The following is a 19,655-nucleotide window of genomic DNA, read 5'->3' as shown; positions in this document are numbered from 1 at the left end:
ATCCATCGACTCCGCAGCCTTGCTAGGTCTGTGGAGTCGGAGTCGGAGTTGGAGTCGGTCGGGGCCGATAATTCTGCCCGGAGTCGGAGCTGGTTTTCGAAAGCCGGAGTCGGAGTCGTAGTCGCCGAAAATCCATCGACTCTGCAGCCCTGGCCAGGATCAAGCCAAACGGGTGCGTTCTGTTCAAGTGACAAGAAACGATTTGATTAGACATTTGAATACAATTACAATACCAGGAAATCGACATAAGTTGTAAGAATTGACCACGAGATTGTATCTTTCGTGTAAGCAAATCATTAGCCGGTGATTCATTCCGCAACACTATTTCTTACGATCAGGCTGCAAAACGATTTGGTCGAAAGGAGCAAATTCAACTATTAGATTGGATTCATTTCACTGGCTAAAGCTAAAAAGATCGTCATTCATTCTACCACCAAACCTCGGCCCAGCAACCAGCCCACTAGCGTCGGCGTGAACTAGCCGTAAGCGGATATTGAGTCTCGGCATTTATTACAAACAACAGTGATATTCTCACAAAACAAATGCGCTGCATGACGATATAGTGGGGAAGCATCAGATGAACGATGCTTCAGATGAGCTTTTGACTGGTCTCAAACGACCCGAAAAATACGCACAATGATAGACAACACTGTCATGTGAATGTCATGCGTTGGCACATGACATTCCGAACGAGACACATGACATTCCACATCACGTCTACAACACACAGTCAGCTTCAACCCTCCCCTCCCTCCCTAGGTATTCACATACTCGTAGTCACACTTCTCACCAACTCAGTTTGGTCTCACAGTTCACAAACACCTCTCACACCAGCCACTTTAGCCAAGCGCGGCTCAGTCATTTCTGCTGAGGGTGGCCGGCGACAGCGACTGGTACAGCTTTGTGACGGCCGTCAGGACCGCACTGCGGAACACCTCGTCCTCCTCACAGGTCACCGACATGTCCGTCAGGTCAATGTCCGCGCGCCGGCCGCCGCACGTCACGTGGAACTTCTCGCCCTTGAAGAACTTGGGCACCGCCTCGTCCCCGAACATCTCCTGGAGCGTCTCGATCAGGCACTCCTTGTAGTGCATCCGGTCAAACTTGGCCGGCCGGGTGGGCGCGTCCACGCGGGTCGTCTCCGCCTTGAGGACCGCTGCGAGCACGGCGTCTGCCAGCATGTCGCCGCCGGGACTGGCCACCCACTCGAGGATGGCCGTCTTGCCGTCCAGGGTGACGGTGACGGCGCGGAACAGCCGCCACTGGTACTTGCCCTTGGTGGTCTCGAAGTCGGCCGACAGGCTTGAGAGGATGTACTGCAGCAGCTGCGGAGAGCCGGAGAAATGGACGCTCAGTCGCTGAGACACCTGGCTCTGCGTCATGTCCGTGTACTTGCCGAGCTCGTCTGGCGACAGCAGGTGGTAGTTGAAGTTGCGCTTCACCAGCACGCCGGAGAGGACGCGGCCGTCGGCGGGCGGCTCCACGGCCAGGCCGCCCATCACCTTGGCCACTTTTTCTCCGCGGAACGGCAGCGACACGGCCACCGTGTTGCGCGGGTTGTGGATCTGCACCGGGCCGCGCGACGGGTCGTCGGCGTACTCGCGCAGCAGGGCGTCCTTCAACCGCGACATTACGTTCTGCTCGCCGTGCACGAGCACGATGTGCGGCGGCTTCAGCTGTCGGATGAAGTCGGACGTCTGAGCGTAGTCAGTGTGCGCAGAAAAGGAGATGTAGTCGACGGACATCTTGAGCGGCAGCTTCTGGCCGGACATGGTGTTCACCTCGTCAGGCTCGGAGAGCAGGTGCTTGGCCAGCGTGCCCTCCACGCAGTAGCCGGCCACGATGACGCCGTTCTTGGGGTCGGTGCACCACGACTCGAACAGCTCTCGCGACAGGCCGCTCTGCATCATACCCGGCGAGGCCATGATCACACACGGGCCCACGTCGTCAAAGTGGTCGATGCCCTTCAGGTTCTGGATGTGTTTGAAGACGAACGGATTGTTGACGGCGATCTGACGCCGGATGCGCTCGTTCATGGCGTTCACGTACGTCTGGTACACGGCCATGCACTTTTTGGCGAGTGACGAGGCGTAGTAGATGGGGATGTCGTGCAGCTCCGGGTGGCCCATCCAGTACTCGTCCAGGATCAGCTGCAGCTCCTGAGCGCGGCCCAGCGCAAACACGGGGATCAGACAGCGGCCGCCGCGCGACACGATATCGTGCACCACGCCCGTGAACCGGTTCTCGCGGTCCTCACGCTTCTCGTGGACATGTGTGCCGTAGGTGGACTCGATAATGAGCACGTCTGGGTGGACGGTGGGCATCTCGGCCACCATCAGGTGGCGGTCCTCCTGCCTGGAGAAGTCACCTGTGTACAGGATCTTCACGCCGGCCATCTCGATCATGAACATGGCCGCGCCGAGCACGTGGCCCGCGTGGTACGCCCAGAACTTGACGCCGCGCACGTCCTTCTCCTCGTGGAAGTTGATGGTCTCGATCTTGTCCATGGTGGCCTCCAGGTCGGCTTCTGTGTACAGCATCTGCTCCGTGGCAATGTTGGAGACCTTGATGTAGTCAGCCAGCAGCCAGCGGTAGATGGCCTTTGTGGCGTGTGTCATAAAGCAGCGCCCCTTAAACGTGGTCTTCTGAAGGAACCATGGCAGTGAGCCACAGTGGTCCAGGTGAAAGTGACTGACCAGCAGGAGGTCAATCTCCTCAGCATTTATCATGTCCACAAATGGTAGGGCATCCATGCCAGACAGACCGGGATGAATGCCACAGTCCAACATGATCTTCTTGCCCTTGAACTCAAGCATAATGCAGGAACGACCAACCTCCTGGCCCGCCCCCAGGGGTCGGATCATGAGCTGATCAAGCTCTTCCGCAGCACTTGCCATTGTCAAGGACTGCTATGGCTTCCTTCTAGGGCTGTGGAAAATGTGTACAGCAAAAGTCAAATTGGAGAAGCCATGATATATAATAGTACAGCTTAGTTCACAAGTAACTTAAAAAATTGACCTTGGTCGTTGATTATATCACAAAACATAGACAAATCCAATCAAATATATTGAGCCGGTGGGCGGCGACCTCAACAAACCAGCATTTGACAATGAAGCAAAACTAAAGTCAGGAAGAAGCAGGTTAGCGTAAAAATTCCACACTTACAAGTATGAAGGCACCAACAACAAAACCACCCTCAAATTTACAATCAAGCGCAACGCCACATCACACAAGTCTCTCTCCCACAACACGTTGTTAGCGTTGTTATTGAAAGTGCCCGGTGTCATAACGTTTGGAATAATTTCAAATAATTAAGACCACAATGACGTCATAAAGGTAATAATATTTTACTCCATTTCAAGCGATAAACCCGCTTAAAACGTTACTTATTATCATGTGTGTGCAGCAAAAAAACATTCAAAGTTACCTATAATAAGTATGATAATGAGCGAACAAAACATATATTTTGTATTTTTTGCCAATATTATTTTGTACCAATGACGTATCCTTAATTTTAGTAATTTTCATATCGGGGCTAAAGAACAAAAAAATTGTCGGCGCGAAATATTCGATTGTGGCGCAGCTTAAGCCTGTTGTTAGTGTTCATAAACGTTTGCTGCGGATATAAAATTTCTTAGAGAGGATTATTATCCAATGAGCTGACGGATTTTGTACACAAAAGCGAGTCGACTCTTATGATTTTCTACCACTGAACAGGTTTCAAGCGGTAGCTCAAAGTATAATCTTGGTACTCAAAACTGGGCTGTAGATATTTGAATTAAAATCATATTTAAATGTTATTGCAGGGTGAAGCTTGAGTGAAGCCCACGATCATATTTAGCTGGGTAAATGTCAAGTTTAAATCCTAAGAAGATTTCATTGATAAATTTTTCATACTTTTACATTATTTGACATCCTGAATCCAAAAATGATACTCATATGTCTCGCAAATAAAATAAAAAAACATAATCAAACCTGACCTAACCTTACCTACTTACCTATAACCTACCAACCTACAACCTACAAACCTACCCTAACCTAACCTAACCTACAAACCTACCTACCTACAACCTAAAACCTACAAACCTACAACCTAACCTAACCTAAAACCTAAAATTTTTGCTGTTTCATATTCGTATCAAAAGCGCCACAATTGTAGTTAGGACCTAAACTTGACATATACCATTTAGCTGTAGGTGTGAAAATATGACAATTACATGCAATTTGTTAATCATATGGATAATGATGATTGGAATTAGGACTTGTGATTGATGTTTAGGTACCTACCTACCTATGCATTTTACACGTTGACACTTACAAGACCATGATAGAAGTAGACACTAATATGCCAAAACACTGATGTGCACTGCTGTGTCTGACTAAACCTATCAGTGGGTTTGATGGTGAAATCTGAAAACGGGGCGCCGAAGGGCATTTTTAGTCACGTGATCATCGGGATATTCTCCCCCTCTCTGTGGCTTTAAAAGGCTTATTTTCACGTGATTAAGTCAAGCGACGTTCAAGATCCTTGATCAAATTGCCCCAGCTCCCTGTTTTCAGATTCCATCTGGTTTGAACTTTGACTGCCAATCGAATACCAGCAATTTTGTGTGGGACAATATGACCCTTAGACAACACTAGAAAGATCATGAGTCTAGTCGTAAAGCAATAACCCAGAGTTGATATTTTGCAGAGTAAAGAACAATGAAGAATCTGGTGGCAAAGAGTGTCCAGTCCAGCAGTGGTGCTGCCACAGCACCAGCCTTCACCATCCCCGTTGATGGTCGAGTGTATGCTGTTGAAGTGGCAGGATTTGCATGGTGCAGTGACCTGGTAGTCTATGGAACAGCTACCTCAGTTGGTGTACTCCGCATCACTCTCCCAGTGAGTATAAATGATAGTAGAACTACTTCACACTTCACAGAAATGCAATGATCTGTAATTGCATGCCATATGCCAATTTTGTTTGTTGATTTTAGTTGTGCTATTGTTTATATTGGATTTTCGCTTCCTGAATTCCAGCATGCATGCATTTGGCCAGCTGCAGCGTGAGGCTGCGTGGCACCATCCAGTCAAAACTTGGAAGTGTTTTCTGTGCTCAAGCTGAAATTATGGGATGATTGGTGATCACCTTTTTTATCAAGACATTCCTATTCAGCTGTTGCCATGCCTCTGAAAGTCACCCATTAGCTTACTGAGTCCCTATCAGCCAGTGGTATCCCCATCTGCCCATCCCCCAGCCCTCACATTCCCCCTACGCCCACAGGAGGACAGTGAGACCGGGCAGCTACAGCACGTGAGTCTCCATGAATTCCACCATGACTCGCGGGTGCGCTGTCTGGCCTGGAGCGGCGAGACCAACCTGGCTGAGGTGCCTCGCTGTCTGAAGTTCGCGGCCGCCGGCGCCGACCACTGTGTCAGGGTGTACGTCCACACGGGCCCCACGGAAGGCGGGTCGCTAGAGGTGAGTTAGGGTGTAAATCATAGACGGCGGAACCGGGGAAGGGCACCGGGGCACCGTGCCCCCTTTGATTTTGGCATTTTAACATTAGCCCTATGGGCGTTGCATGGAAAGAATGGGACCAAAAGTCGGCAGTGCCCCCCCCCCCCCCCCCTTAAAGGGACACTCCCACCTTAACATTAGTTTTGAGATGAGATAGCCAAATTGGTGGCCATGGCCTGCAAATACCGGTTTGGGCACTCACAACATCGACAAATGCTTTAATTCGGAGATATGGAACTTCAAACTTGCAGTTTTCGGATTCTAAGGGGCTAGTGCATTGGTATGCCCCCTTAGAATTTGTGACGTCAGCGGAGATCTAACGATTTTTAAATCTTTTACTAAAACGTTTGGTAGCACGCGGTGGTATGTGCTGCTTTGCGCGCAACAAATGCCGCACTTTCAAATAAAGTCGCTAGGAACAGCGGAGATCCCAAAAAGTAAACAAAAGTAAAAGTCTAATATCTTGAAAACCGGTGAATATTTTTCGATGAAATTTGGTAGATATTCGTTTTCGCTCTTTCTGAACCGAGCGACATCACTTTCGTGCCAATTCATTAACTTTTTTGAAGGTGGGAGGGTCCCTTTAATTGAGGGTGTTCCGCCGCTACTGGTGTAAATGCTGATGTAATGCGGTTGCACACGACATTTGCCATGCACCATGGGTGCTCTGGGGATAGCACTATCAATACTTTTTTTCGCGATATATGATTTTAATGACTAGAATAAATAGTAAATTTGTGTTGCTGCATTAGATATCCCGGACTGTTGGCTGATAACTGTCCCCTACAGTAATTGCTTCATGGTGCCAAATTCCCTTTTGTGAAAAGTCAGCCTGCCCGTTTTTTTCTTTGCATATTCGATGCTTTACTTCAACACTGTGCCGCGTATAAGCCGGTTTCATATCATTTAATTTCTTTCAGCCCGTCGTTTTAAAGGCGTTTTAAAGGCGTTTCATTTGTCTTTCAGCCCGTCGCATTAAATCGTGCTTAGCTCCGTTGCCCTTCCTAACAGCCCGCCCTCCGTCGGCCGCAGGTTCACCCGCTGGTGGGCCACACTGACTACATTAACGACCTGTCGTTCGGCGGACCAGACGGAGACACCCTGGCCAGCGTCGGTGACGACCTGACCTGCCGGCTGTGGAATGCCGCCGACTTTACACCGCTGGCGTGCATCGCCTCCGACGGACCGTGTGAGTGGCCGCGGGACCGTGCGCTGGTCGGGGAGGACGTCCAGGCACCGAGGTCGGGGAGGTCTGGGGATTGCTAGAAGGTCAGAGTAGTTACGGAGAAGTCTGCGTCCGATCGCGGGGACTCGCATGTCTGAAGAAATCTGCGGTTCTTAGATTCGGAGAGGATAGATGGCTCTCCAGTTTGGAGGAACTGTTTTCAGGAGCAGTCAGCTATGAAGACATAACTTAACCCGCGAGTTGCTGGGGGGGGGGGGGGGCGTTAAACGCCCCCACTTTTTTCGCCGGGCCATAGCATAAAAACGGCGCGCCCAACTTTTGGGTTACTGTAGGGAATTGATTGAAGTTTATTGTGACAAAGTTTCAAAAAAATCGGTCGGAAAATTTTTGAGATATCGAGGTTTTAGTGACGTCATGATTTCTGAGTTTTAGACCAAAAACGGCATATGTTCAAAAAATCATATAAAATCACAGAATAGACATACAGACATGCCGTAAACGCCATTAGACTGCCAATACCATGTACAATCAAATGGCTGTCTTCGATTATTGATTATCGTTCGGCATTTTCCAAAATCTTGAACTGAATCTTGGTAATTTCTCGTGACTACTTCACGACAATGATACATGCATTTCTTAAATTGAACTTTTTGAGCCAAACACGTACACATATGATAAAATGAATGTGACCCCACGTGTTCTACGCCCCAAATTACCCATAAAACATGTGTCACAGGCTGCGAATATCAGTTTTGATTTTCGGGGTTATGTGCCTACCCGGTTGACCTGACCTTGACCCTGACCTATGCTTGACTGACCCCTACATGGAGCTGACACTCTTGTAGGCCTTATATGATGGATTGTGCACCGTTTGGACAGAGTTTATGACGAGAGGCGCCCATTGCGAAGTCCTGAAGTCCATGCTACTGAAAGCCCGATTTCAGGTGTTTGACCTGACCTTGACCCGACCTGTGACCTCAAAATTCAACTTTAAAGTACTCATCTGAAGCGTCTCGTCGCGCTCTTTCGTTTGCCGCCTCGTGCGTTTCGCTGCGCCTATTGGTCCTCGAGTTATCGGCTGGGGGCGTTTAACGCCCCCCCCCCCCCCCCCCAGCAAACGGTGGGTGGCGAAATGCCCCAGCAACTGCCGGGTTAACGTATCGGACATGTGTAGCCAATATAACAAACGAATGCCCTCCGGCAGGTATGTCGGTGTGCTGGCACGCTGAGGAGCAGTACCAGCTGCTGGTGGCGGCCGCCTCGGGCACAGTCACCTTCTACAACACAGAGACGCGCGCGCCCGTCTCGGCCCTCCACACAGGCGTGACCGGTCTGGCCGGCGCCGACTGGTCGCCGCTCGACAGTCTGCGCGTGGCCACCGTGCACGATAGCCGCCTGGTGACTCTGGACGTGTCCCGACTCAGGTCAGTCATAGGTGGATGTGTTGCGGCTGAGGTCAGTCGTACACCGGATGTGTTGTGGCGGAGGTCATCGGGGGTCAGCTTTCGTCGGCCGTAGCGGGAATGGCGAGGTGACCGGGAAAAGCGGTTTGGAGGAGAGTTGCTGTGCCGGGAGTAGAGTAGTGTTTGGTACGGTGTGGCGGGTAGTGACTTGATGGAATCATGGAACTTGACGTATCGTGGTCATCGGCCTATGGCTACGGAGTGCATGGGAAGCCCTAGCGTGCGGCACTCGCATCATCAGCATTCTAGCCAAATGGTCATGTTGTTTCGTCAGTTGGTAATGCGATGCCTTTTCTCTAACACCCACCGGTGTTCCTTCGCCAGTAAGCCGGAGACTGACCAGGAGGTGCACCACGGCGGTGGGCAGAAGGTGCGCTTCTCGCGCACGGCCAAACAGCACGTGGCCACGTGCAGCCTGACCCAGGTCAAGGTCACCCAGCTGGGCGTGCACCAGGCGCCGCTCGCAGAGGATCTCATGGTGAGTGGGCAGAGTTATTCGTGGGCCTGGATGAAACAGTATGCTTGCTGGAACAGTTGAAGGGTGATCGAGTAGCAAGAGCGTATGACAATTTTTTTTTAGTGTGGCATAAAAGTAAAAATTATTCAGCTTGCTTCGCGCAACATGAATTCAAACTCGCTCAAAAGACTGTACGCACGATCGTATTTCGATGCGATCTTCCCAAAAGTGGATCATGCCAGACACTTGTACTGGACGCACACACTGCAGGAAGCGGAGACTTTGGTCCATGTGGACGCGAGTCTCCGGTAGAGGGCGCTGAGTTACGTGTATCCTCCCTTCTCCAGGCGGTCGGCGGCATCAGCTGGCACAGCGTCCTCCCGTACCTGTTGGCCGGCAGCGACCGAAAACTGGTGGTCTGGCGGGTCGCCCTCATCTAAGGCTGGTCCTCAGAGCACATCAAGGCGGAGTCGGCAGAGGCAAGTCACGTCTGTGTGGACATGGTGCGATGGTAGTAAATTCCCAGTGGTTGTCAGTGCAGTCCAGTTCAAATGTGACGCTTTTCATTGAAAGGTGAACGAGTAAACTATGTGGGGTTCGTGGGATTCCTCAGAGCTGACCACTGAAAAAGTGTCATACGGCGGTGTAATGTCAATAATACATTGTTTTTTAAGTATCGTGGCATGTATTCCGGTTGGTATCATCCATGTCAATGTCGTTTTGGGACTATAGTCTCTCCTGCAGGCATACCCCTCGTAGCAGGTGATAAATGGGGTCGGGTCTGTTATTGATAATATAGGCAGTCTGAAGGCTTTCATTTTCAAACACACCAAACCACCACACTCACGCACCAGCCCATCTGATATATAATATAGGTGTATTCGCCACCGTTTTCCCTGCCTAAGCCTAGATAGCCGCGCCCGTGTGACTATGTGGTTTTTATCTGTGTGCGGTCGGCGGACGGACCGAACGCGTTACAATGACTCCGCGCACACCGTAAATAAATAACTACCGATCTGGAATACTCTGTGGGTCGAGGCGGGCTCAGAGCTCCGTGGCCCAGTAACAATAACCAATAACTGCGCCGCGGCGGTACGTGGATTCGTTCAATATCGTTATAGACGTCACGGCTAATTTCTGCGACACGTACGATTTCGTCAGGGGGGTCGAAACCGCTCCGGGTACGATCATACCCAGCTGACTGTGCGCTGTGACCAATCGGGCCTAGCCACAAACTACCAACGGCAACACACGAGCGACACTACGGGTACACACTCGCACGCGGCAGGCGAGCTCGCCTCGCACGGCCGTCTGAAGAAACACAAACAGACCGGCCAAAGGCACCGTCAAGCAACATAAGGGTCGCCGCGACGCCCTCGCTGACAGAGAACAAGCACGAATTTGTTGGTCGGCGGCGCCTCCTGGTGGCGGGCCGCGCGCCTGGGACGCCAAACGGGGACGGGACGACGGCGGGCCGCGCCGCTGAAGGCCTCAGAAGACATCAGACTCGCTGGATAACTGGATACAGGAAGCATGCAGAAGAGCGGGCGCCGCGCGAGTGATAATGCGGCCGAGTACAAAAATAACGCCGCCGTGACGTGGTGGTGTGCCGGTCTGAAGCGTACACCGCTGATAGTACTGCGCTCCCCGCTCCGTTCGTCACTCTCTCACACTCGCTCGCCCCGCTATGAGCGGTGTGCGCCCGCTCAGAAGCCGCGCTGGCTGGGCGGCACCAGGTGGGCGGGCAGTTCGGCCGGCAGGTCGTGCCCGTCCAGCTTGATGTTGATCAAGTGCATGGCCAGGGCGAACTCCTCCACGTCCAGCATGCCGTCCTTGTCGTGGTCGGCCAGCTTCCACACCTTGCCTAGCACCGTGTTGGGCAGCTTCGACTTGACCATCTCCGCCTTGGCCGCTGTGGAATGACGCAAAAGACGTCAAAACATCGTCGGATAAACCACGAACGCACGACAATTCAAAGATCACGAACCACGGTATATCTATCAATGGTTTTCCGTCCTCCCTGACAGCCCGTCAATTCACACGGCCACACCTCAGACCATAACGCTCAGGTCGATTAGCTGACATGACGTCATTCAGCCCGGCTGATAAGCGCGCGGCGACAGATCGATCCCAGCGCACCCCCGACCCCGCGGATCGACCCGGTCCTCGGCCTCGAGTGAGGGGATGCTCCGCGACCTTGCAACTCGTGCTGATATTGGCGGCTGTGGCCCTCAATGTGCACTATCAGCTTCATTGGCTAGTAGCACGCGTTATGTTTGAGTCGAATGAGTACATTTTAGTTCGTCTGTGGCCAACAACAAAACCATTCGCTGGCAATCTGATGCAACGAAAGAAAAAGTGTAGCTTTACTGGGCATCGGATATATATCGTTACGAGTGACTCGAGTGTTTACATAACCTTACAGAAAAAAATCGTCCTCCACACAAACGGTATCGAATGTCAACCACATTCGACAGTTACACAACACGTCCCACAGCCACGCAACATCCCTCCCATCCCACCCGCACAACCCCACCCACCACGTCACAAAGAGACCGTATTTCCCATTCTCCCAGCCGCTCTGTACCCGTCCACTCCACTTCCGTCTGTCCTAATTGCCTCCCTCTCTCTCCAATCAACAGTGCAACTGGCAGCGGCGTGCGGCGGCGGGACAAAAATCGGCCCACAATGGCTGTGTGGCGGCGGCGACAGCGTGGAGCCTGGTCGGACCGGTGAGCGGCCTTGGTCGCCGGCCCCCAGTGGACCACCGCGGACCGGTCAGTGATTGTGGGGCCGGCAGAGAAACATGGGGTGGCATGGGTAGCAATGACAAGAATGGCATTACAAAGAGAGGGCATAACACTTGGAGCCTGGTGTGATCTCCGAGATATAAAGAATGCGACACTGAATGGAGGAGCATCAGATGGGGGATAAAAACGATGAATGCAAACAAAGGAAATCGCCAGAAAAAATGAAATGAGGACATGCGGAAAACCGGGGATAATCCATGCAATGTGAACGATAAAGGAAGGAAATGCGTCGCTTGGGATTGAATATCGCATTTTACGAGCGTCCTATGGTGCTCATAGTAACATCGACGCTTAGAGGCGTGCGAAGGCTCCGCGCCACTTGTGGGTATGGTGACTGATGGCAGGCGCCGGTCCTAGGCCAGCCAGCAGTCTGGCAGACTCGTACCGCATTATCGATCGGTGGCTAACGGAGCCACTCGCCAAGTTTGGGATTATTGGGAAACCATTGGCAGTGTTTTACCGATGCCCACGCAAGCTCTCCTAAAAGCAGCGTTTTTGTGTAAAATCATGAAACTCGTTTGCTGATACAAAGGTAAGGCAGGCTATATCGCATGCAAGGTCACGTCATTGGCTATCGCCGCAACGTTGAAAAACAAAATACTGGTTAGGTGTCTTACGAAACAGCAAGCGAATGCTAGCGCATTACGAAACAAATCGAGCCCATGTCCAACCCAACGATCAAACAAGCCCATGTCGGTTTCCTGTTGTTTGGTGAAGATTTAGAGGCGCATCGACGGCGAGATCAAACCAGTGCCTACTTTCACTACCTGTGGAAGGGAAACGCACTCGCTCCCCAGACCCCAACACTTCCTCTCCCCCGGCACCCGTCACATCCTCACCTGCTCCGGTGACCTTGTTGTCCACGGGGTTCATGCTGAAGAAGATGGGGTCGTACTTGGGTCGGTCGCGGTTCACCACCCACTCGGCCTCGCCGGCGCCGGCGTCGGCCCCCTCGCACTTGTTGAAGCCGAACGGCGTGTCGGCGCTGCGCACGCCGTCGAACGCGCCGCCTGAAACCGTGTGGCCGCTGTTGGGCTTTCCGTCCTCTGCGAACGGCGTGCCGGTTAGTGGCGTGCGGTCTCTACGGGGCGACACGGCGGGACTATGGGGGCAGTACGACTGTCTAGAGACGGGGTAATGGGGTGTCTTATGGGTTCTACGGGCGCAGTCAGTCGTAGAATCAGAGCGATACACTGAATTCGATGGGACGGTTATACAAGGATAGAAAATCAGGGACGCAGATAACGACAAGCACATTCCTAAGATGCGACGTTATCGGGTAGTAAACACGCCACAAATTTGTCAGTTGAACAAACAAAACGCACACGCTTAAATATTAGAGATCTGATGACTGGCGCTTCTGCGGCACGCGCTAATACTTGAGTCAGTTCTAGAAATGCATTAGTAACACGACGCTACTCAGGCCAGCGACACAGAAAAGGTCACAGTGAAACGGGCTCAGGGAGAACGAAAAAAATAATGACAGCCATCAGCGTTCATCAATATATCAGAGAGCACGAAAGGCAATCACATAACGTCTCTGTATACGAACTTTGTTTCGAAGTCCGTTTACGAACTTCGCCTTTTCACTAGCCTGGAACACATCACGCCTTACGGTTGCATGCAACAAAATTGTCGCAAATATCAACATCGCGTAGTTAGGGACTCCGGTCTGAGCCATCAGCAAAGTTCACCTCACCCGGATGGAACGATAGGTCCCAACGTACGGGTAGCCGCCCGATCACATTCATGCATACACATTCCTTTCATCCTACACCAGTGTATACTGTTCTAACATGCTGAATTGACCTTATCCCGTCCAAACCAAACAAAACATTTCCATTGTGCCGGACGTGTCCCTGATGCCCCAGAATGGCACTCAGCCGGCTCCGACCGAGTTAATCCGACGCGGGGAGGGGGAGGGGGCCGGGATACGCCCCTCACGGCGCGCGGCGGCCATGGGCCACATCCCAGGCTGAGCGCTGCACCCGAACCGTGCAGACCACAGCTCGGCTCGCTGACACAGCGGGGAGAAAGCTGACGGCTGGGAGACTACGCCGGGGTGTTTAACAGCACACTGTGCCGGATATCCTACATACGGCTGCGAAATCTCGCTTATCGAATGGGGTCGATAAAATATCTTAACTACCGCTGGGGAAGGTTTAGTGGATTCGTTTTCTGATAACACAAATAGTCACCGTGAGATGAATTCCTGAATGTTGGATCAAATAGGTCCTTCCCGAGAGTAAACTAGTGACACGACATCCAGCAGACCGCTCGTGACAGTGAGCCGGACTCTCCACTAACGTTTGGGAGTCAGCTGTCACCGCCCGGGCGTACGAACGGTGTCAGGCAAACGCGACGACTGGGTGTGACCGGGAGCCAGCGCAGGCCAGCACCGAACAGCGAATCGACAAACATACAAAACGGCCCCGCCGAGCCGCTGTAGCGAGCCCGACCGCGCGCGGAAAACAAATGACAGAAACTCGCCGCGAGCCATCGGTGACGTTCCGCCAACATGGCGACGGTGAAGCTAAACGTGGAGTATTTAGCATTCAGCCTAAGCATTTTAGGACCAAGAAAACCATGTGAATAATGAACTCAGGCCTGTTGGTGACCGGAAAATGGCCGAGATAGTCTCCATACAGAGTCCGCATCCGCAGGGCACCCTGACAGCGTCACACTCGCCAGGATGGCGATAAGCCAGATCTCCGGCGGTGTAGTTCGGAGCGGTAACACATCACGCGCGGATATCGCGGTATGAGTACCCTGGTATGAGTCACAATCCTGAGCTCAGAGACACGCACCAACGTCAAAAACACTCACGGTCGCTGTGGGAATGACCGGAATGACCAACACAACGAATGGTTCCAAAGCAATATCATTGCCAAAACATACCGCCTGCGTAACGAACAGTCCTGCGTAACGTCTGAAAACGAAACATTCGCAAACAGAATCACGCGACGACCGTGGTTCTGTTTGGACTCTACACGGTCCCATTATCAACAGCTCTGCTGCGGAGCAGGACTGACCTTTGGGGACCATGTTCTGCTTCTCCTCCAGCGGGATCATGGCCATCAGCCTGGCGATGTCCTCAGCCAGCATCTTGTCCACGTTCTGGATCAGGCGCGGCTTCAGCGGCTGGAACTTGCTGAAGTCTTCGTGAAGAAGACGTTCCTGAAAAACGAATACTTTTTAGCAACCATTTACATCTGAAAGGCTCTAGCGTGGTGTATTTACTCACGCATGGCAAGTTCATTGCGATTCTCTATGGCTGCTGCTGATGATGATGTTGGAGATATGATTTTAGAAGTGCCAAGACTGTCGTGGCTTGGAGAGGTGATGCTTTCATGAAACATGCTCACAATTGACACAAAAAGATGGAATTCAAAATAATTTGCTAACACCATGGTTTTTGCGTTTTCTTCTCTTACACTTCCTAGCCTGTCCCGTAGCTCGGTAGAGCGTTAGACTCCCAATAGTGAGAGCCCGGGCTTGAGTCGCTCCAGCGCTCGACATTTGAGACTCCGGCGGGGGTGGTATGCGGTTGGTGGGAGCAGCCGCAGCCACTGAAGTCAGTTGAGTGGGACAGGCCGTGTCCACTTTTCATGGGCACGTTAAACTTTGGCATCTTCGTTTTTCGGCATTGCGCGATCGGACGGTAGGGGATGGGGTCTACGCACCACGCTCAGCTTAGCGTGGGCTCTGGCTCTACCAATCTGCCCATTAACATTCGAGTAGAATTTTTAATTGGGTAGGTACCAGCTGGGTGACTTTCATGCCAGCTTAAACACGCAATTCATGACCTCCGCCTTACCTGCATGCGTGCAATGTCCGGGAAGTCTCCGGGACTGATCTGGTGCTCTCGCTGCACACTCTCGTAGATGGCGGACAGGTTTTTGATGAGCTCCTTCTTCTTGCTGTCCTTGCCAAACATCGATGGCATTTCCTTCTTCAGAGCAGCTATGATGTAGGCGTGCACCTGGAGAAGGTAAGAAGTAATGACACCTGATTATCTAGTGCTGCTTTTTGTCATTTTCAGTTTCTGCCTCAATACACATAGACATAAAGTAGTAGATAACTGCAACAGAAGTGATAGGATCATAGTAAAAAAACATATTTTTTTAGTTTTGGTTTGTTGTGGTGAAAAACCAGAAAAAAACATCAGATGAATAATAAATAATAAGTAAACGCTATCCTTCTTCTGGTGAACATGTGAGAAGTCTGGTGAAAAAGTATTAAATGTGGGGCAGTACAAGATAAATTGAGATTACCTGCAACCTTTAGGAGTTTTTTAATTATCATAGAAGATGAATCAATTAGGATTAAAAAGCAATGTTATAACAGTCTTGTAGTAAGCATGGTTTACCTTTGCCAGCCTTGCCCTCTTGATGAGATCATTAAGCTTTCGCAGAGCAGCATTCCTGGGAAGTGACTGCAGGTCCAGGAACAGATCTTGTGCCTCAGCTTCAAAGAGCCTGTCATAGTCAGAATTTGTCAACCATCACCAAATATAATTCTAGAGGTAAAGCTAAAGGAAATGCATAGGTGACAAAGAAATTGCATATTTGTGAATTGGATATCAGCCATTGAAAAAATGGGAATTTTTACTCACTTCCTGTTGGAGTCATAGCGCAGAGGCTGGTCCCAGAATGAGCCGATGTACACCCTGGAGACCTCAGGGGTGGCAATCACCTTCCCAAGAGACCACATCAGGGCTCCGTACACCCTCATCAGCTGCTGGTGGTCCACCATGTCTGCCTTGTTCAGAACTATCCTGATCTTGTCATCATGTCCCTTCAGGGCACCAATGGACCTCCTGAACTCGTCCGAGATGTCCAGTTTGTGAGCATCAAACAGCAGGATGATTCTGTCCACCCTCTCGGCAAACCACTCCAGCACTCCGGCAAAGTCGTAGCCTCTGTCCACCCTCTGCTTCTCACCCGAGAGGATGCCAGGCGTGTCAATGATTGTCAGGGACCTGAGAACAGTTGAGTTCACAGTGGAGCATTGCAGCCTGTTCAGGAAGGCATTTCCAAACTTTGACAGTGGCCTGAATGGCTTCTTGGGATCCACCACCAATGCATTTCCTGGGATGATGCCATCATGGTCTCCATGCATGACTGCAATGAACCCATCAGTGGTTGGTTCAGGTCCAATTCTGATGCCAGGGAAGTCTCTCTCGAGCAGATACCTGATGAATGTTGTCTTTCCAGTGGAGTACTGACCAACCAGCATGATGATGGGCTTGGCATCAAAATCTGGGTCATCCAGCTTTGGAGAGTGGAAGTCATGGAACTGATATGCTTCTTCAAGAGGCAACACTTTTTGTTTGTAGATCTTTTTCAGACCTTCAAACACAGTTTCATAGACTTCAACATGCTTCTTCTTCTCTTCATGTCCATCAAGCCAACTAAACATTTTGATTGCTTCTAGAACTACAGACTAAAACTTAACTCTGGAACCACTACCTACCTCACAAATTTCACACAGACTTCAGTCACGTTTTTTCAGCTGGACATGAGTCACATTCCTTCTGGAAACACCCCCTTGGTCCTCGGAGACGTCGATGACTTATGTCCGGTCCCACTTCGAGCTCTCGTGTATCGTGCAATTTCTTAGTCATACACCAAGTCTCCCAATATTTAAATCAATTAATGAAAAATTAAACTAATTGAATCTAGGAGATGAATCGGGAAAATCGCACAGCAGCCGCTCCCACTCTCTCCGCCGACTGGGCAATCGCGATTGCATGCGCCACAAATGTCGCAAACGCCTCAGACAGCGCATCAAAAAGTTGCGCATAAACCGCTGCCAAATTATATGTGTACGGAAGCTGTTGTAAAAGACTGCTCTTGCATACCTACGGTTAAACCTATTATTAAATTAGTTTTATGTTATATAAAAAACAGTGCCTAGCTGTTGAAAATTATGAAATTCATGCTTTCATAGATAAACTGAATGCATTTTTATGTGCTGATAAATTCTTCCTAAACCTATCGCTTTCCGACGTAACACAACCAATGACCGCAGGCTGTTTGAAAATTAGACAAACACTATTCGCTTGTACACAACGAACGAGGGCGAGTGCCGAGTGGTCCGGTGTAGGTACTTGCTAGGGGCCCCTCCTTGCTGTTGCAATTTGCATCCCTCGACCCTAACTGTTGATCCAGGTTTGCCATAAAAAACGAATGTAAAAGCAGTGAAGAGACGTAGCGACTGGAAACCGATCTTAGGTTTGATAATCTGTGTTTTCTTGGGTCAGCTCCAAAGACCACAATATCGGGTATGTTTGTTATAAACGAAATCACCAAAATGATCGTAGAGCAGCCAGCCAGTACCTATAGCATCATTGCGCTGCGTTTTTCTTATCTAGCTTCATCGAACTATGCGTATTTCGTGTTACTCTCTCCATAGGCGTAGGAACAGGGGGGGCCGGGGGGGCCATGGCCCCCCCACTTTCGGAGGTGGGGGGGCCAGCAATGTTAACTGGCCCCCCCACTTTTTGCTGACTTAAGTGTCTGTCTGTACCTAACCTACCACCCGGTAACTTGACAACTATTCAGCTTGCCCTTTAATGAGGATTCCTTTTTGTTTCTACAGCGTTATTGACCGCAATTTCCTTCACTCAATGAAGGAAACCATATCAGAGACAAGACTGTGAGTCCTGGTGACAGCATTTTGTTGAATACGAGGCGCGGGACAGCGAGCACTAAAAAGGTATAGGCAATATTAAGACAATACTAGCACGGTGCAGGAGAATGCGTATACAAACGACCAACGCTTGACCTTATCTGCTTGGGGTCGGCATAGTTCGTCAAAGACGTACTAGCTGGGGGCCAGGGTGACCGTGCCTCAGCCTCGTTTCAAACAGGCTGGGGGCCAGCAATGTCTGTTTCTGCCCCTCCCCCTTCCACTTTCAGTGCAGTGACGGTCGCAGAGGGGGATCAGGGCCATGCCCTTCCCCCCTCCAAAGGCTAATCAGGGGGCCATCATATCATTTGGCCCCCCCCCAAACAACCAATGGGCCCCCATGGGCGTATGGGGCTCTGGCCCTTATTCGATTGTCACGAGACTCAAGAATCCCACGCTAGCTATTAACAGCTCCCAAACCAGTCTTTGAGGGTCCTACACTGATCTCGGAGGGCCCTTCAGTGGCGGTCAAGCGCCCACATTGACCGCTGAGAACCCACATTGACCTCATTTGAGGGCCCCTAAACCGGCCTCAAGGGCCCAGCCGGCGTCTGAGGGCCTCACACCGGCCTCTGGTGGCCTCATTTCTGTCTCTGGGGTGCCTTTAGGTGCCTTTGAGGGCCCCGCACTGAATTCTGAAGACCCGATGCCGGCCTCTAAGGGTCCGCATCGGCCTCTGAGGGTCCACCTTGGCCTGAGGGGTCCAACGCCGGCCCATGCCGGTCTTTTAGGGCCCCACACTGACCTCTAAGGGCCCATGGTGACATGTAAGGACCCACATTAGCCTATGAGGCCTTGCACGGGATTCTGAAGACCTGATGCCGGCCTCTGAGGCCCATCTTGGTTTTTGAGGGCCTTCTGCTGGTCTCTGGGTTCCAACACCGGCCCATGCCGGTATTTTAGGGTCCCACATTGACCTCTAAGGGCCCCGCACTGGATTCCGGAGATCCGATGCCGGTCTCCAACGGTCCGCATCGGCCTCTGAGGGCCCACCTTGGCCTATGAGGGCCCTCCGCTGGTCTCTAGGTTCCAAGTCCCTCCCATGCCGGTCTGTTACGGCCCCACACTGACCTCTAAGGGCCCATGCTGGCCTGTAAGGACACGCATTAGTCTCTGAGGGCTTTGCACTGGATTCTGAAGACCCGATGCTGGCCTCTGAGGCCCATCTTGGTTTTTGAGGGTCTTCTGCTGGCCTCTGGGGTCCAACACCGGCCCATGCCGGCATTTTAGGGTCCCACACTGACCTCTGAGGGCCCATACTGGCCTGTAAGGACCCACATTAGCCTCTGATGGCCCAAGTCGGCATCTTAAGGTCTCATCCTGCCCTTTGCAGGCCCTGTACTGGTCTCTGAGGGCCTTAACCCTCGCCAGCCGGGGGGGGGGGGGTGCCGCCCCTCCATAGTTTTTTTTTCGCGATAGCTCCGAACACGCCGGCGATAGAGAGCTGAAGCTTGGCATACCTGACCTTTGAATCAAACGGGATCTTTTGACACCAACCGCATTTTCGGGTCAGATCAGGTCACTGACCCATGTGGTCATAAGT

General features: G+C 51.4%; 3 protein-coding genes across 5 annotated transcripts; 1 reads left to right on the top strand and 2 right to left on the bottom strand.

Annotated features, from left to right (window-relative positions):
• Positions 1–495: 495 nt before the first annotated feature.
• Positions 496–3,550, bottom strand: LOC122364952 (cleavage and polyadenylation specificity factor 73-like). 3 transcript variants are annotated; one of them, XM_043335764.1, is made up of 2 exons: positions 3,166–3,550; positions 496–2,928 (listed from the first exon to the last, which is right to left on the bottom strand). In XM_043335764.1, exon 2 carries the CDS (start codon positions 2,895–2,897, stop codon positions 855–857), a length of 2,043 nt encoding a protein of 680 aa, XP_043191699.1. In that variant the 5' UTR covers positions 2,898–2,928; positions 3,166–3,550; the 3' UTR covers positions 496–854. The 3 variants fall into 3 exon arrangements, with proteins under 3 accessions (XP_043191699.1, XP_043191698.1, XP_043191697.1); XM_043335763.1 differs by having other exon boundaries at positions 668–2,928; positions 3,230–3,244; XM_043335762.1 differs by having other exon boundaries at positions 668–2,928; positions 3,207–3,225.
• A 1,122-nt stretch (positions 3,551–4,672) lies between these two features.
• On the top strand, positions 4,673–9,285 carry LOC122364950 (nucleoporin Nup37-like). The gene is made up of 6 exons (XM_043335760.1): positions 4,673–4,884; positions 5,267–5,464; positions 6,536–6,692; positions 7,894–8,113; positions 8,477–8,630; positions 8,957–9,285. The coding sequence occupies exons 1-6, from the start codon at positions 4,705–4,707 to the stop codon at positions 9,047–9,049; spliced, it is 1,002 nt and encodes a 333-aa protein (XP_043191695.1). The 5' UTR covers positions 4,673–4,704; the 3' UTR covers positions 9,050–9,285.
• A 400-nt stretch (positions 9,286–9,685) lies between these two features.
• Positions 9,686–17,520, bottom strand: LOC122364949 (EH domain-containing protein 3-like). The gene is made up of 6 exons (XM_043335759.1): positions 16,035–17,520; positions 15,789–15,897; positions 15,237–15,401; positions 14,452–14,596; positions 12,259–12,465; positions 9,686–10,521 (listed from the first exon to the last, which is right to left on the bottom strand). The coding sequence occupies exons 1-6, from the start codon at positions 16,838–16,840 to the stop codon at positions 10,316–10,318; spliced, it is 1,638 nt and encodes a 545-aa protein (XP_043191694.1). The 5' UTR covers positions 16,841–17,520; the 3' UTR covers positions 9,686–10,315.
• Positions 17,521–19,655: the final 2,135 nt, after the last annotated feature.

Source organism: Amphibalanus amphitrite, unplaced genomic scaffold, assembly GCF_019059575.1.
Source record: "Amphibalanus amphitrite isolate SeventyFive unplaced genomic scaffold, NRLGWU_Aamphi_draft 000708F_arrow, whole genome shotgun sequence".
Lineage (NCBI taxonomy): Eukaryota > Metazoa > Arthropoda > Thecostraca > Balanomorpha > Balanidae > Amphibalanus > Amphibalanus amphitrite.
This window is presented reverse-complemented; position numbering and strand designations above follow the sequence as displayed.

Coding starts and splice junctions, on each gene's coding strand:
- LOC122364952 (XM_043335764.1), bottom strand. CDS start 2,897: ATGGCAAGTGCTGCGGAAGAGCTTGATCAGCTCATGATCCGACCCCTG.
- LOC122364950 (XM_043335760.1), top strand. CDS start 4,705: ATGAAGAATCTGGTGGCAAAGAGTGTCCAGTCCAGCAGTGGTGCTGCC. Junction 5,465..6,535: donor CGGAAGGCGGGTCGCTAGAG/GTGAGTTAGGGT, acceptor CGTCGGCCGCAG/GTTCACCCGCTGGTGGGCCA. Junction 6,693..7,893: donor CATCGCCTCCGACGGACCGT/GTGAGTGGCCGC, acceptor GCCCTCCGGCAG/GTATGTCGGTGTGCTGGCAC.
- LOC122364949 (XM_043335759.1), bottom strand. CDS start 16,840: ATGTTTAGTTGGCTTGATGGACATGAAGAGAAGAAGAAGCATGTTGAA. Junction 15,402..15,788: donor AGAGGGCAAGGCTGGCAAAG/GTAAACCATGCT, acceptor TACCTTCTCCAG/GTGCACGCCTACATCATAGC. Junction 10,522..12,258: donor CAACAAGGTCACCGGAGCAG/GTGAGGATGTGA, acceptor GTCATTCCACAG/CGGCCAAGGCGGAGATGGTC.